The 13,853-nt window shown below is 35.0% G+C and overlaps 1 protein-coding gene across 2 annotated transcripts; it reads right to left on the bottom strand.

Moving 5' to 3' along the window:
- Positions 1–58: 58 nt before the first annotated feature.
- On the bottom strand, positions 59–13,738 carry LOC127427587 (cytochrome b-245 heavy chain-like). Of its 2 annotated transcripts, XM_051675257.1 has the most exons (13): positions 13,600–13,738; positions 13,351–13,443; positions 12,189–12,299; positions 11,997–12,081; positions 10,543–10,691; positions 9,665–9,846; positions 6,637–6,769; positions 6,018–6,110; positions 5,647–5,900; positions 3,168–3,330; positions 1,694–1,840; positions 1,465–1,589; positions 59–1,374 (listed from the first exon to the last, which is right to left on the bottom strand). In XM_051675257.1, exons 1-13 carry the CDS (start codon positions 13,642–13,644, stop codon positions 1,257–1,259), a joined length of 1,698 nt encoding a protein of 565 aa, XP_051531217.1. In that variant the 5' UTR covers positions 13,645–13,738; the 3' UTR covers positions 59–1,256. The 2 variants fall into 2 exon arrangements, with proteins under 2 accessions (XP_051531217.1, XP_051531218.1); XM_051675258.1 differs by lacking the exon at positions 11,997–12,081 and having other exon boundaries at positions 13,600–13,655.
- Positions 13,739–13,853: the final 115 nt, after the last annotated feature.

The following is a 13,853-nucleotide window of genomic DNA, read 5'->3' as shown; positions in this document are numbered from 1 at the left end:
CATGCTTTGCACAGGACTCGACAGGGAAAGTAAATGTTAAAATGAAGTGTTATTTTATGTCTCTTTGTGCAAGATGAATATAAAGGGGAAACCCGAAGAATTTCTGTTATGTTGTAGTTTTGGGGGTTACCATCACGGTGAAGAGTGGAGTTTGAGCCTAGGTTGAGGACCAATACAATTTAAGTATACATTATGCTTTATCCATTGAGCAGTTGCTGTTCAAACCATCGCATAGTGATCCCAAGGGCATAGCCAAGAAATTACTTTTGGGTGGGTCTTAATAAAAATGTATGGGCCAAATTTTCCTCAACAACAGAGGCTATGCGTTCAAACAGTACTTTCACAAATTAGAATTTATGCATTTTTTTTTAAACTGTTTTATAAATAAATATTTGAATTCAATGAATAATCTTCAATATTCTGGGTGGGCCTGGGTCTAATTTGGGTGGATCCAGGCCCACCCTTGGCTACGCTACTGCCACCAGCATGTATTAAGCATGCTTACATTTCCTCTTACTAGCTAACATATTTCTAAATGAGTTTCATTTGGGTTATTTTGACTATTTGTTGGGTTTACTTGATTCAGTTAGGGTTCCTCTACTTGAAGTATTTAAATTTAAATTACATGGTATTTTTAATTTAAGAAAATTCAGTTCAAAATATGTGGAACCACTGTCCGTGACTAAATCAAGTTGAGCCAAAGAGTTTTTTTTATTTATTTATTTTTTTTTTGGGGATATGTCGTTGCTTAATTATTAAAGCTGTCTGGTTTGAATTTAATAAGTCAGTGTTAAGTAAATGTATCAGGGTGGTTTAGTCTTTTGAGGATTTACACGCAACAATTAAAGCCAAATGTACATATCTGAAAGTGTATTAAAGCTCTAACAGCAATCCTTTACTTTAAAAACTCCCCATACAATATTAGGGGAAATTGACAAACAGAACACATCATAATACATGTTGAACATTATATCAGGGAACTTAAACAGGTTTATTTCCCTCCATTAATGTCTGAAATTAAACCAGTGCAAACTGGTTTTAGTACATTGATGACATTGAAAAAAATATTTAGACAATAAGATATCAGAAGTCTTTGATTCCTCATCGTGTTACTCAACTATACATTTCAAAAAGCTATATTTAACTTCCAGGTGTGATGTCAGGAGTTTTTCACAGGGGGGATCGGGCAGGGTACAGTGATCAGTCTGGGGTGGAAATGAAATTAATTCTGATATTCGTGAGCTGTCGAAACTTGATCAGAAGTTTTCTTTGTTGAATATAAATTCAGTTCCATACTCGGTGTGTGTGAAGCACTGCTTCCCCAGAGCTTTAGCCAGTGCAGTTGGACCACATAGAAACACGCCAACTTTAGAACTGAGAGAAAGAAGCGCACAGAAATAATGGTCAATAAAGCCTGTGATATGTGCATATTTAACAGAGACTGTTCTCACGGACTCTACGTACCCTGGGTGTTGGGTAGCAATGGCACTAAATTCATTGTCCCAGTTGGGTTTGCCGTATCGAGTCTTCTGCTTTAGCCCAGTGATGGGGTCGTTCTCTGCCTCGTATTGAACTCTGATGTGGGCAGCCTTAATTCAACAAACAGTAATCAAAAACAAGAGTGTCTGACACTATCATGGATGAGTCAATTCATGGTTCACCATTAAACAAATGCATATTTGATCTGTCTCACATCAGTATCTTTCCAGCGCGTAAGATAGATGTTGTAACTGAGGAAATCGCTCATGTCTTTCTCTGTCATCTCTCTTTCCAAACTCTGCAGCAGGTCAGCAAACCACTCGAACGCCTGAGTCTCGGGACACAGCCAGTAGAAATAGATCTGCAGAGGTCAGAACAATACATTAGTAAACCTCGTAATCTATGGGAACACGCATTTATCCTTTTAAAGCTGGAGCGGCAGAGCATTGTAGATGCGGAGGCCCCAGAATGTATTTGAACACCTACACCATGCTAAAAGTGTATGAATTTAATTTTATATCAATAGATCAACTGGTCCCAAAGTGATTTTTAGTGGATGTACTGTATGAAGTCAGTTCTCATCAGGTTCACACTGGCAGAGTAACTAAAGGTGTAATTCATCACTTTAACCCTAAAAGCATACCTCGGGTTTTTGGTGACCCGAGACTTCATTCCATCGCCTGTACCACATCCATTTATTGGAGTTGTGTCCACACCTCTTAGTATTTCTCAACCTTTCTCTTATAAATAGCGTAAGATAAATAAATGCCAAAATTGCAAAGACAAATGAGTAATACATTCATGCAAATGACTATTATGTCATGCTGATTTTCTGTGCAACAATGGTGAATTATCATTATTCCATATGCATGTACTGTACACATACATATTATGCATGCTTTTTATTTTTTATCACACATTATATGTTTGCACACAGTGAAAATTATTTTTTTCACATAAAAGCAGGGTCAGCCATGATACAGTGCCCCTGGTGCAGATAGGGTCAAGGGCCTTGCTCAAGGGCCCAACAGTGGCATCTTGGTGGTGCTGGGGCTTGAACCCTTGACCTTCTGATCAGTAACCCAGAGCACCCCCTCCCCCCCCAACCACCACCACCACCACCACCACCCCCCCTCAATTTGTTCCTCAAGATGGCGCTGATGTTTCAGTGATTGGCTTGATTCAAATTTGACATTGCTATTTGATGAAGAAACAACATGGAAGTAAACTATAGCAAGTGTAACACATGAACAGTATGATATGGCTCTTGTCATTTGTGTGTGCTACTGAAATTATGTAAGTTGTGCATCTGTTTAGACTCAATAAGTGCCTGAGAAAATACATATGTGTAGCTCAATATGTGTTTGACAGCCAGTTGCATCTCATGAAATTTCAGTGTGAAAGTAATGAATCCTGTTCTAGATTTGTCCTGATTTGTTGCATCGTCTCTTCGATATGTGTAAAATCAAACATCAGAATAATCAGAATATATTCTATAAGATTATTTTCTAATTGTCTTGAAAATGCTTTGATACTGTAATTGTATACCGTCTGGGCATTTTGTAGATCCATTTGTGATAGATATATGTGCCAGGTCTCATGCCTTTCGCTTACAGTGTGGGGTGTTATCTCTTTATGTTATTCTGTCATTCAGAACTTAAATGGCTAAACTAAGTGCTGTTTATCACCTTTTTAGTGAAGATGTTTTTGTTCTCTTGGACGTGTTTGTACCACACAGACTTCAGAACAGAAGCAAAAGGTGTCACTCCAATACCGGCTCCGACCAGCATCACAACCTCATAACGAAAGACATCTTCACTGGCCGTCCCGAACGGCCCATCCACCGCCATCCTACACGCATAGACGCAAACAAGATGTTTTCATGGGAAATTGTTTTAAAGAAATAACCGAGCATTGTGCTCGATTATAGTGTTTGTATTCTTTCAGTTCTTTACTGTAGGGATTAGAAATGTAAAAAAAAAAAAAAAGAAAAAAAAAAAAGGAAATAAATGATCCACAAAAATGATCTAATGCTGAAATTGATTAGCATCCCCTCAAACTGAAACTTTAACCTGCGCTGCATGGTCTTTCTGCACACTTCTCTTTTTTCAACTGTTGTTGTACCTCCACATCCCTTTTTCACAAACATATTTTCCCACAGTACAAGTGACACTTATTAGTACAAAAATATTACATCTGTCTCATTTGAGTTTACGAGTTCCACACAACAGCAGCGTGATATTATTAATCGAATACTACATAAATCCACAGTGTAAAGTGCAAATTTTACCTTAAAGATACATTTCTACCTGATCTACCCTTAAAAAATACTTTTGCTGGTGTAATCTAATGCATTCAGGTTGGTTTAATAATATTTAGTATTTTTTTTACTTAAATTAAATCAGTTAATTTAAGTCAAAGTTTTATTTGTCAACTGTGCAACATAAGGGGGAAATTGCATGCACATCCAGTACTTCTACAACAGGTGCTGGATCAAGGCACAAAGCTTGAAATAAAAACTGAAATAGATCCACACACGGTTTAAAATAAATAAAAGGGAAGTTAAACAGTGTGCGGATCTATTTCAGTTTTTATTTCAATGCTTTGTGCTTTGATTCAGCACCTGTTGAAGAAGTTCAAATGTGCAACATACTGTAACATCTGCAGTACGTTTTGACAAGGAACTGTATTTCCTCCAACCTCCCATTTTAAATAAACATTTTAAATAAAAAATAAATAAATTATAAAGTATAATTATATAAAGCAGTAAATCAAGTAGTAACATAAGTAAAAAAAAAAAAAAAAAAAAAAACAGTTCGCAATAAAATATAAGCCATAAAAAAAACTACAAAATATATATATTTATAAAGTAGCATGCTTGTGGCATTAAAGAAAAAAATTAAGTTACAAGCCATGAAGTTTAAAAGTATATTTATAAAGTGGCATGTGCTTGTAGCATAAAAGAAAAAAGAAAAATTAAGTTAAAAACTATCAAATATATATTTATAAAATGGTGTGTACTTGTGGTGAAAATATGTTTATTTTATTTATTTATTTTATTTTTTTGTTAAAAGCTGTAAAATATATATTCATAAAGTGGTGTGTACTTGTGGTGAAAATATTTGTATTTTATTTATTTATTTATTTATTTTTGTTAAAAACTGTAAAATTTGTATTTATAAAATGGTGTGTACTTGTGGTGAAAATATTTTTATTTTATTTATTTTTTTATTTTATTTTTTGTTAAAAACTTTTACATTTATATTTATGAAAAGGTGTGTTCTTGTGGTGAAAATATTTGTATTTTATTTATTTTGTATTTTATTTTTTTGTTAAAAACTGTAAAATTTATATTTATAAAATGGTGTGAACTTGTGGTGAAAATATTTGTATTTTATTTTATTTATTTATTTTTTGTTAAAAACTGTAAAATATATATTTATAAAGTGGTGTGTACTTGTGGTGAAAATATTTGTATTTTATTTTATTTTTTTTTTTTTTTGTTAAAAACTGTAAAATATATATTTATAAAGTGGTGTGTACTTGTGGTGAAAATATTTGTATTTTATTTATTTTTATTTTTTTTTGTTAAAACTGTAAAATATTTATTTATAAAGTGGTGTGCACTTATGAAAATATTTTTATTTTATTTATTTATTTTTTTGTTAAAAACTGTAAAATTTATATTTATAAAATGTGGTTTATAAAGTGGTGTGTACTGTGGTGAAAATAATAAAAAAAGATAAATTAAATTAAAAACTATAAAGTTAATGTATATAAAATGGTGTGTGCTTGTGGCGTAAAAGAAAAAAAATTAGTTAAAAACTATAAAATATATATTTATAAAGTGGCGCGTACTTGTGGTGAAAATAAAAAAATAAATAAAATTAAGTTAAAAACTATAAAGTTTATATTTATACAGTGGTGTATGCTTGTGGTGTAAAAAACCAAAAAACTGTTAAAAACTGTCAAATAAATATGTAATATTTATAAAGTGATGTGTACTTGTGGTGAAAAAAATATCATTTTCATTTTTATGCCACAAGCATGTACCGTTTTATAAAAATATGAGTAATATTTGAATATGAACAGCCATTATAACTGTTATCTGTAAAAATGGGTGTTTAAAAGAAAAGCATATTTACAGTGTATCAATTAGAAACTTACTTTGGAAGCGTCCACGCATCCAGCACCATAGTCTTGTCACCTCCACAGACCTTGTAAAGAGCTTGCGTCCAATCTCCTACGATACGGATGTGCACGCTAAAGTGGTCTTCCTCGGGGGCAGAGGTCAGGGTGAAGGGATGCCACTCTAACTGAGAGATAGACGTGCACTGGATGAACACATACTGACCGACCTCCATTTTAAAGCCCTTCTTCTTCATCTGCAGCTCAAGAGTCTTGGAAGGGTGCGTGACTACCTGGAAAGTGACATTGAGAGAGGGGAAGTATTTGATTGGTTAATCAGGACTGGATCAAGAGACCATGGGGATTTGACAACACTAGAAGCGCATAAAAAAACGTAATTATTCACTCACCTTGGTAATGACCACTTTCTGCTGTGAGCGGTATAATCGCACCAGTCTCTCGCAAACGTACAGAAACATGGGACCGACCACCCACTTCCATGTCTATAAGCAAAGTACATGGGAAACATGTATGTTTATGTAATGCTGTTGAAATAATGAATGAAACTGATGTGTAATAAATGGGTGATTCTCACGAAACCTGTCAAGAAAATGTCCTGGTCCTATTTTCCTCTAAAATCAAAAATGGTCATTGTGATATTCTCATTGCACAATATGAAAAAACAAAAGATGTTATATTTAAATTGTAAAGTATTTAAACATCATACTGCTTTTATGTAATACAATAAAAAAAATATTGTGTAACAGTAATGAGAATCATCATTAAAAACAATGTGAATGGTAAACGTAAATGGCCCGGATGCATTACGGTAATGAGAACAGGTGGTAAAATGTTCTGGAAATAATGTCACAATGCAAATAATCTTAATGGTCCTAATGGCAGAATTCATTTTATTTATGCGCAATATAACGTCACATTTTGCTAATATTGATTTGGGGATAGAAATGACCAAAACATTTTCTTGAAAGGTTCCATGAGATGCATGTGTTTTGATAATATGTGATTTACCATTGGAGGGTTCCCAGCAAAGACCGGTTCAGGACAGTTGGTGCCATTTTGACCCCAGGTATCAAAGTGGCTCTGGCATTTTATTGGGTCGTGCACGTTCAAACTCTCAAGTGTCTGGCCTCGCACAATACGCCTTCACACACACACAAATGCAGTATTATTGCATACATATTGCGTAAGCGTTTCCTGCCATTAAGACATTACTGTATATTATGACTGAGATGTGTCATAAATGTACATGGTTCTGCACGCCAATATGATCACTCAAGTGCTGCTTGAAAACAATGTGTTTTTCCTTGTATAATGTTTCATTTAACCAAAATAAGACTTAAACCTGACTTTCATTATATAAAAACACTACCGTATATCTAAAATCAGTTTCCAGATCATCATCTGTACCTGTGAAAACTCAATGTTCATCAATAATGATCTGATTTTAAAGGTGATCTGTGCAATTTTTTCCATGTTAAAATTGATTTCCTGAAGAAGTCATATCTGTTTGTTTTGAGCAGCCCGACATACATTTACATATTTGGCTGACGCTTTTATCCAAAGCAACTTACAGTGCACTTATTACAGGGACAATCCCCCTGGAGCAACCTGGAGTTAAGTGCCTTGCTCAAGGACACAATGGAGATGGCTGTGGGGATCGAACCAGCAACCTTCCGATTGCCAGTTATGTGCTTTAGCTCACTACGCCGCCACCACATAACAACACTGTGTGTGTTTGCATGCATGAGAATATGCTGATAACTACCAAAAATCAGCTTATTCAAAAAATCACTTGACATCAAACACTTGCTCACATAAACCGGTAAAAATCCCAGTAAAGGTGTTTACATGCAACGTGAAATCGGTCTAATGAGCAAACATGTACCGGTTGCTCAGACCATGCTTTTATGACATTACCCCGATAAAGGAAAGCTGTTTAAAGGGATAGTTCAGAAAAAATTTCAATTCTCTCATTATTTACTCACCCTCATGTATCCCAGGTGTGTATGATTTTCTTTTTTCACCAGAACACATTTGAAGAAAAATAGAAACATATCTCAGCTCAGTAGGTCCTTAATATGCAAGTGGATGGTGATCTGATATTTGAAGCTCCAAAAATCACAGACAGTCAGCTCAAACGTCATCCATAAAGACACATGCGCATGTGACGTAATCGCATTGGCACGTGAGACATGTTGGAACTGAAGCGCGTGTGTCACAGCTGGAAGAGCGGCGCTGTTTACAAGTGAGGAGGAGGAACGCTATACAGTAGCTTGGTTGGTTTTGGTTTAGATCTGTAATTATCTGTTTCTTTACTTACAATGGTGAGTTTGTGTGCTTATCCTGGATGTCTCAACCAAGTGGAGAACGTGAGATTATGTCCATGACAGGCCAACGTGAATTTGTCACATGAGAGACCGCTTGAACTCCACCCTCTCTTGAAACTTACCGGAAGTGTTGGATTGTAGTTCAAAAGTACTTCAATATTGATATTTTTTTGCACCAAAAATGATCGTTTCGCTTTAGAAGACATTTATTTAACCGCTGGAGTCATATTGATGACGTTTATGCTGACTGTCTGTGATTTTTGGAGCTTCAAAAGTGAAATCACCATCCACTTGCATTTTAAGGACCTACTGAGCTGAGATATTTTTAAATTTTTCTTCAAATGTGTTCTGGTGAAGAAAGAAAGTCATACATAATTATATTTATTTATCACACATTTGCACATATACAGTGAATTTTTTTTTTTTTTCACATATCCCAGCTAAGCTGGGGACAGGGTGCAGGGTCAGCCATGATATGGCACCCCTGGAGCAGATAGGGTCAAGGGCCTTGCTCAAGGGCCTAACACTGCTTGAACCCCCGACCTTCTGATTAGTAACCCAGAGCCTTAACCACTGAACCACCACTGCCCCTGGGATATCATTAATTTTTAGGTGAACTATCCCTTTAAGTCATCTACACGACCTTACATGTGGTCAGCAATGGATTTTTAAGAGGCAAAATTTTTGCAAGTTTCCTCGTGAAATGTCCAGCGGGGGGCGCCAAAAGCGAGTGAAATGGTGGAGTAATTTTTTTGAGACAAGGTTTTTGTGGTGAACATTAGATGGAGGTTTTAATGAGTAAAACTACCTCCATAATCTAAAACTTTAACCTAAACCAACCAATAGTGCTTTTAAAAAGCAAATGAGAGGTGAACAAAACAGCTTACCCTAAACCAACACTTAAACCTGAACGATAGTGTCCAAAAACAAAATGCGAATTTGAATGCACATTTTCTGAAGCAACCACATCATTTCATGTCCCTTCTATAACACTTTCGTCTCACGTGTCATCTTGTGTGCGATCGAACCAGTGACTTCCAAGTTTGAAGTCCAGCTCTCTATCAGGTGAGCTAGTGCGGAAGCTTATCATATTGGAATAAGTGTGTAAATGTAGATGGGTCTGTAATACATGGGTCGCTTTCCAAATGATGTGTTAGAGTATTGTAGAGTATAAGTGTTTTGATACCATAACATAGCAGTGTGTGAGTAATAGTGTGAAAAATATGTGTTTATAAAGCCTTTGTAATCGTGATTTGTGTGAAAATGAATAAACGCACAGTTGCTGTAGAGCCTCTAGTGCTCATTTCATTAGGAAACTGCGACGAAACGAAGAATGAGGCATGTAAAAGTCAGTGTGCAAAAATTTAGTTATAATCGGTGTTAGTCAGATTGTGCATGTAAACACTCATTGACTCAACCAATCATGTGAGTTTGGGGCGGGGCTATCTTTTTGTTGGGCAGAAAGTTTGGGAAAACCTGTCTGAAAACAGTCAATATTTTTTTCAATTCCAATTCCGTTTGTGTTGCTAGTGGTGTAGAAATGATGCACTTCACCTTTAAAATGCACAATAAATTTCTTACACAGTATGTCACTCTCTAAAATCAATGTGTCTCTAGCTGAATTATAAACACTGCATTTGTTTAATTAAAAACAAAGGTTTGTATCGGTTACCCAAAAAATAAAAACATTGATTGAAATAAATCCTCACCCAACTCCATGCAGCACCAAACCAATGAAAAAGACGATGAACAGGTGGTGAGTGAACCAAAAAACCTCAAAGTAGGACCTTCTGATGACTTCCATAGAGGAGGTGATGATGAGGATGAGAGCGAGGGTGATGACCACCCCCGTCAGTCCTGCTATCGTCGTGAACATCACTATCGTTGGGTTCTATAGAGGGATCCAAAACACAACAGTTAAAAAAAACAGTGGTGTTAAACCATAGTGTGGAGCGGTGGAAGACTGCCCTAGTTCTCAGGTCTTGTTTACTCATTCAAACTTGCTGCGGTGACAATGCATGGAAGAACCAATATGTCCTATGTGACCGGCTCTCATTCAGGTGCAGCCTATGAGGTTTATTTAGGCGCGCTGACTGTCCCCTGCTGACGAGACTTGTAAAAACATGAAATACAGGTTCTTCAAGCTTGAATAGCGCAGATGGTAGGAAAATATGTACTTTTTTTACTCAGTAGGCATGATGAATTTCGTTATTTTTTAACACGTAATATTTTTTTAGAATTAAACGCACTAAATTACACGTTAAATTGACAGCCCTAATTTTTCAAATAACACTCCGATATTCACCAGAAAAAGTGCCATGAAAGAAAATGCAATTAATGTTTAAAAGCATTATATATGCATATATATATATATATATAGTATATACAGTATATAGAATTTTTTTATCAGATTATGGGTTGGGGGTGCACAAAAGTTTTTTTCTAGTTTGAAACGGGGTGCATGAAAAAATTAATTAACAATGAACCACTGGTTTACCAAGATTGCTTAAAACGTTTTAAACATCCTTTTTTTGTGCATGACATGGAGTATTTTCAAATATGGTGTAATATTAATAGACAGTCTCACCGTCTCATTGGTTCTGATGGGGTTCAGGTAGGATCTGTTGTCACCGTTACCAATCTGAGAGAGCACATATGGCAGGTGCCTGTCGTTGACCATAAGCTGGGAATCCATGAATCTCTCAAAGTTAAACAGGTGAGCTATGATGTGAATCGCTGCGAGAACATAAAATATGTGGTCAGAACTCAGTAAAGCAACGCATTATGTATTAAAGAGCACCTATTATGTTTTGTCAAATATTACCTTTCATGTAGTGTGTTATATAGCTGTTTGTGAATGTAAAAAAGTCTGCAAAGTTTCAAAAATCAAAGTGCACGACAAATGGAGTAATTGACTCCCAAAAGAAAGAACCGATTCTGAACACCTGAAACGAGTCGTTAGTAATTCCCGCCTCTGGTCTTCATTGGCTGCTCGCGAACAGCTTTGACCCGCCCTCAAACACTACACTAAGCAGTAGACCAATCACAACAGACGGGGACATCTGACCAATCAGAGCAGAGTAGACTCTCTGAAAGGAGGAGTTTAGAATGAATCCTTTAGAACGGATCATTGAACGAGTCGTTTTTGAAACTGGGAAAAAAAAGGTAACGCTGCAATTTAAATTATGAGCAAATTAAAGTGTTTTTTGACCTTGGATGCATGTAAATCTATTGTATGAGACATTTAAAACAAAACTAGGCACGTTTAAAAACCATAATGTGTGCTCTTTAATAGAGCCATTGTAGCCAATACAAATACTTTATTTTATCCCATCTTAATATGCAGAGGCAACTAGAGTATAAATAAGCTATTCATAGGTTGATTTCCCCTGAAAAGTGTAAACTCTGTGACCAATGTGGTGCGACCAAAACATTGCTTTGTTTGTTTGAGCATCCAACCAGTCCAACAGCAACATTGGGTTAATGGGGTGGGACCATCTTTTTGGGCTGGCCAATGGAAGACAGGGGGTGCATTCAGGGAAACTGTTTGAAAACAGTGAGCACGTTTACATGCACGGTTTTACACAGATTATGCATAATAACCCAGCAACGTGTTAAGTCATTCATAAATGTTTTAAGCATAAACCGATCGACCATTAGCATGATTCTGCTTTGCATGTAAACACCTTAACCGGCATTCTTGCCAGCTTATCCAGTGTGCGCAAGGGTTGTGGACATGTCTGTTTTCATTTTGATATCAAAGGCAGAGGACAACCCACTCATTTCAAATCTCACGTAAACACGATTTTTTTTTTTTTGCGTTGTCTGATTTTTTAAATAAGCTGATTTTTGGTTTGATTATAAGCGTATTGCTGTGCAGGTTAAAGCACACAGTGATTATTTTTGTAATTACAATTGGTGAAGCTAGGTGTGAAAAAATGGCACACTTCACCTACAAATAGATTATAAACTTGAAACGATTTGAAAAATGATTTGAAATAGATTCCAAAGATGTGTTGAGATATTAAGTGTCTCTTCTACCTGTGTGGAAAGCAATCATGTAGGCCACAAGTTTGTGGAAAGTAATGTTTCTGTCCAGCTGACGAGCTGCAGTGCGGCTACAGTACTGTCAACACACACACAGAATAATGAGGGGTTTCGGACCATTTTTTATTTCACATTATCTATCAGTTGATGAGTGATTTGGTGCCGCTCTGTTGCTCTTTTACGGACCTGTATGGATCCTCGCAGGAATGAGAGAAGGTTTCTGCAGACCGGCAGCAGGATCAGCATGCAGTTCAAATTGAGACATGCAGCTGGAGCTCTGGCCCACGAGAGAGCATGCTGAGGGGACACACACACACACACACACACACACACACACACACACACACACACAAGAGAATGAGTTTCATTTCCTTCTTTAACCTCTAACATCTGAACGACACATTCAATGATGCATCAAAACTGATACTTAGAGATAACATTTAGTAATACAGTATAAATATTTAATGTACAAAATAAACAACTTAGAATAACCTTAGAAATAAAGAGCACAATCTAACAAAACACTCAAAAATTATTTTAAGATGTACACATTTCAATTTCACAATAAAATTCCATCAAATTGAATTCAATAATTTAAAAAAAAAAAAAAAAAAAAAAAAGTATATATATATATATATATATATATATATATATATATATATATATATATATATATATATATATATATATATATATATATTAATGTTTATTTTATTTTTTAACATTACACAATTACATTTTATGGAATGTTGTTATGAAATTGAAATGTGTACATCTTAAAAATAGGCTAATATATATATATATATATATATAATGTATAGTACTATGAATATAAACAATATAAAAATTCAACTCAAAGTAAACCTAGAAATAAAGAGTAAAATCTTACAATATATTACTATAAATATATACAATATAAAAACACAACTTAGAGTAATATTTTTATATTGTACATATTTACTGTAACATAACAGATTCTTAATTTGTAAGAAGTTTACTCAAAGTTGTATGTTTATATTGTTTATATTTATAGTAATATATTGTTAGATTATACTCTTCATTTCTATGTTTACTCTAAGTTGCATATTTATATTATATTTATTTATTGTGTATATTTATAAATACAATACCAAAAGACAACTTAATAAAATAAACAGAAATAAAGTTTAATCTAACAATCTTAGTAAAACAAAAACAATCTTACTAAAACTCATATATCAGTAATTTGTATAAACAACTTTAGAGCATTTATATTCAAGAACTTCACAAATGATGCAATATGCATTCAAATGTCATTCATAAACACATACTGGATAAGATACAGCATTATAAATGCTTTGACACTCACCCCAAGGATAACTCTAGTGTAGTAGTATCTATCAATCAAAAATGCCATGTAAAAATGCACAAAGAGAAACGTATTGATGCCGAGCCATACCAGCTGAAAAACAGAAAAGAGGAACAGATTAAAATGAAATCTACAGTGTAAAGTGTAAATCACAAGCTGGGCGTTTTCAGCACAGGTAATTATATAAAATGATGAACTTTATAATCGTATTTAATCTAACTAGAGTTACTTTGCAATTCAGAAGCTTACAATGACAAAAATTGATAGTCCTTCATTGGCAGCAAAATTTCCCATGATGTCGACCTGTGTGTGTAGAAAGAAAGAGAGAGCAAGTGTTGGGAGAAAGAGAGAGAATTTGAAGAAAGCCACTAAAAAGGGATTTGGTTTATAAAACAAAGAGGCAAGCCAGGAAATGTCACTCACATATTCAAGCCCATCAGAAACAAGCAAGCAAAGTTCCTCAATCTAAAGAGGGCGGTCTGTGACAAGAGACACGACTATAA

Source organism: Myxocyprinus asiaticus, chromosome 37, assembly GCF_019703515.2.
Source record: "Myxocyprinus asiaticus isolate MX2 ecotype Aquarium Trade chromosome 37, UBuf_Myxa_2, whole genome shotgun sequence".
Lineage (NCBI taxonomy): Eukaryota > Metazoa > Chordata > Actinopteri > Cypriniformes > Catostomidae > Myxocyprinus > Myxocyprinus asiaticus.
This window is presented reverse-complemented; position numbering and strand designations above follow the sequence as displayed.

What these genes read in the sequence shown, in the direction of transcription:
- LOC127427587 (XM_051675257.1), bottom strand. Translation starts at nt 13,644, where the DNA reads ATGGGAAATTTTGCTGCCAATGAAGGACTATCAATTTTTGTCATT. An exon ending in CATGATTGCTTTCCACACAG is followed by an intron (nt 10,692 to 11,996) that starts GTAGAAGAGACA and finishes ATGTTCTCGCAG; the next exon opens with CGATTCACATCATAGCTCAC. An exon ending in TTGCTGGGAACCCTCCAATG is followed by an intron (nt 6,111 to 6,636) that starts GTAAATCACATA and finishes CTTTGCTTATAG; the next exon opens with ACATGGAAGTGGGTGGTCGG.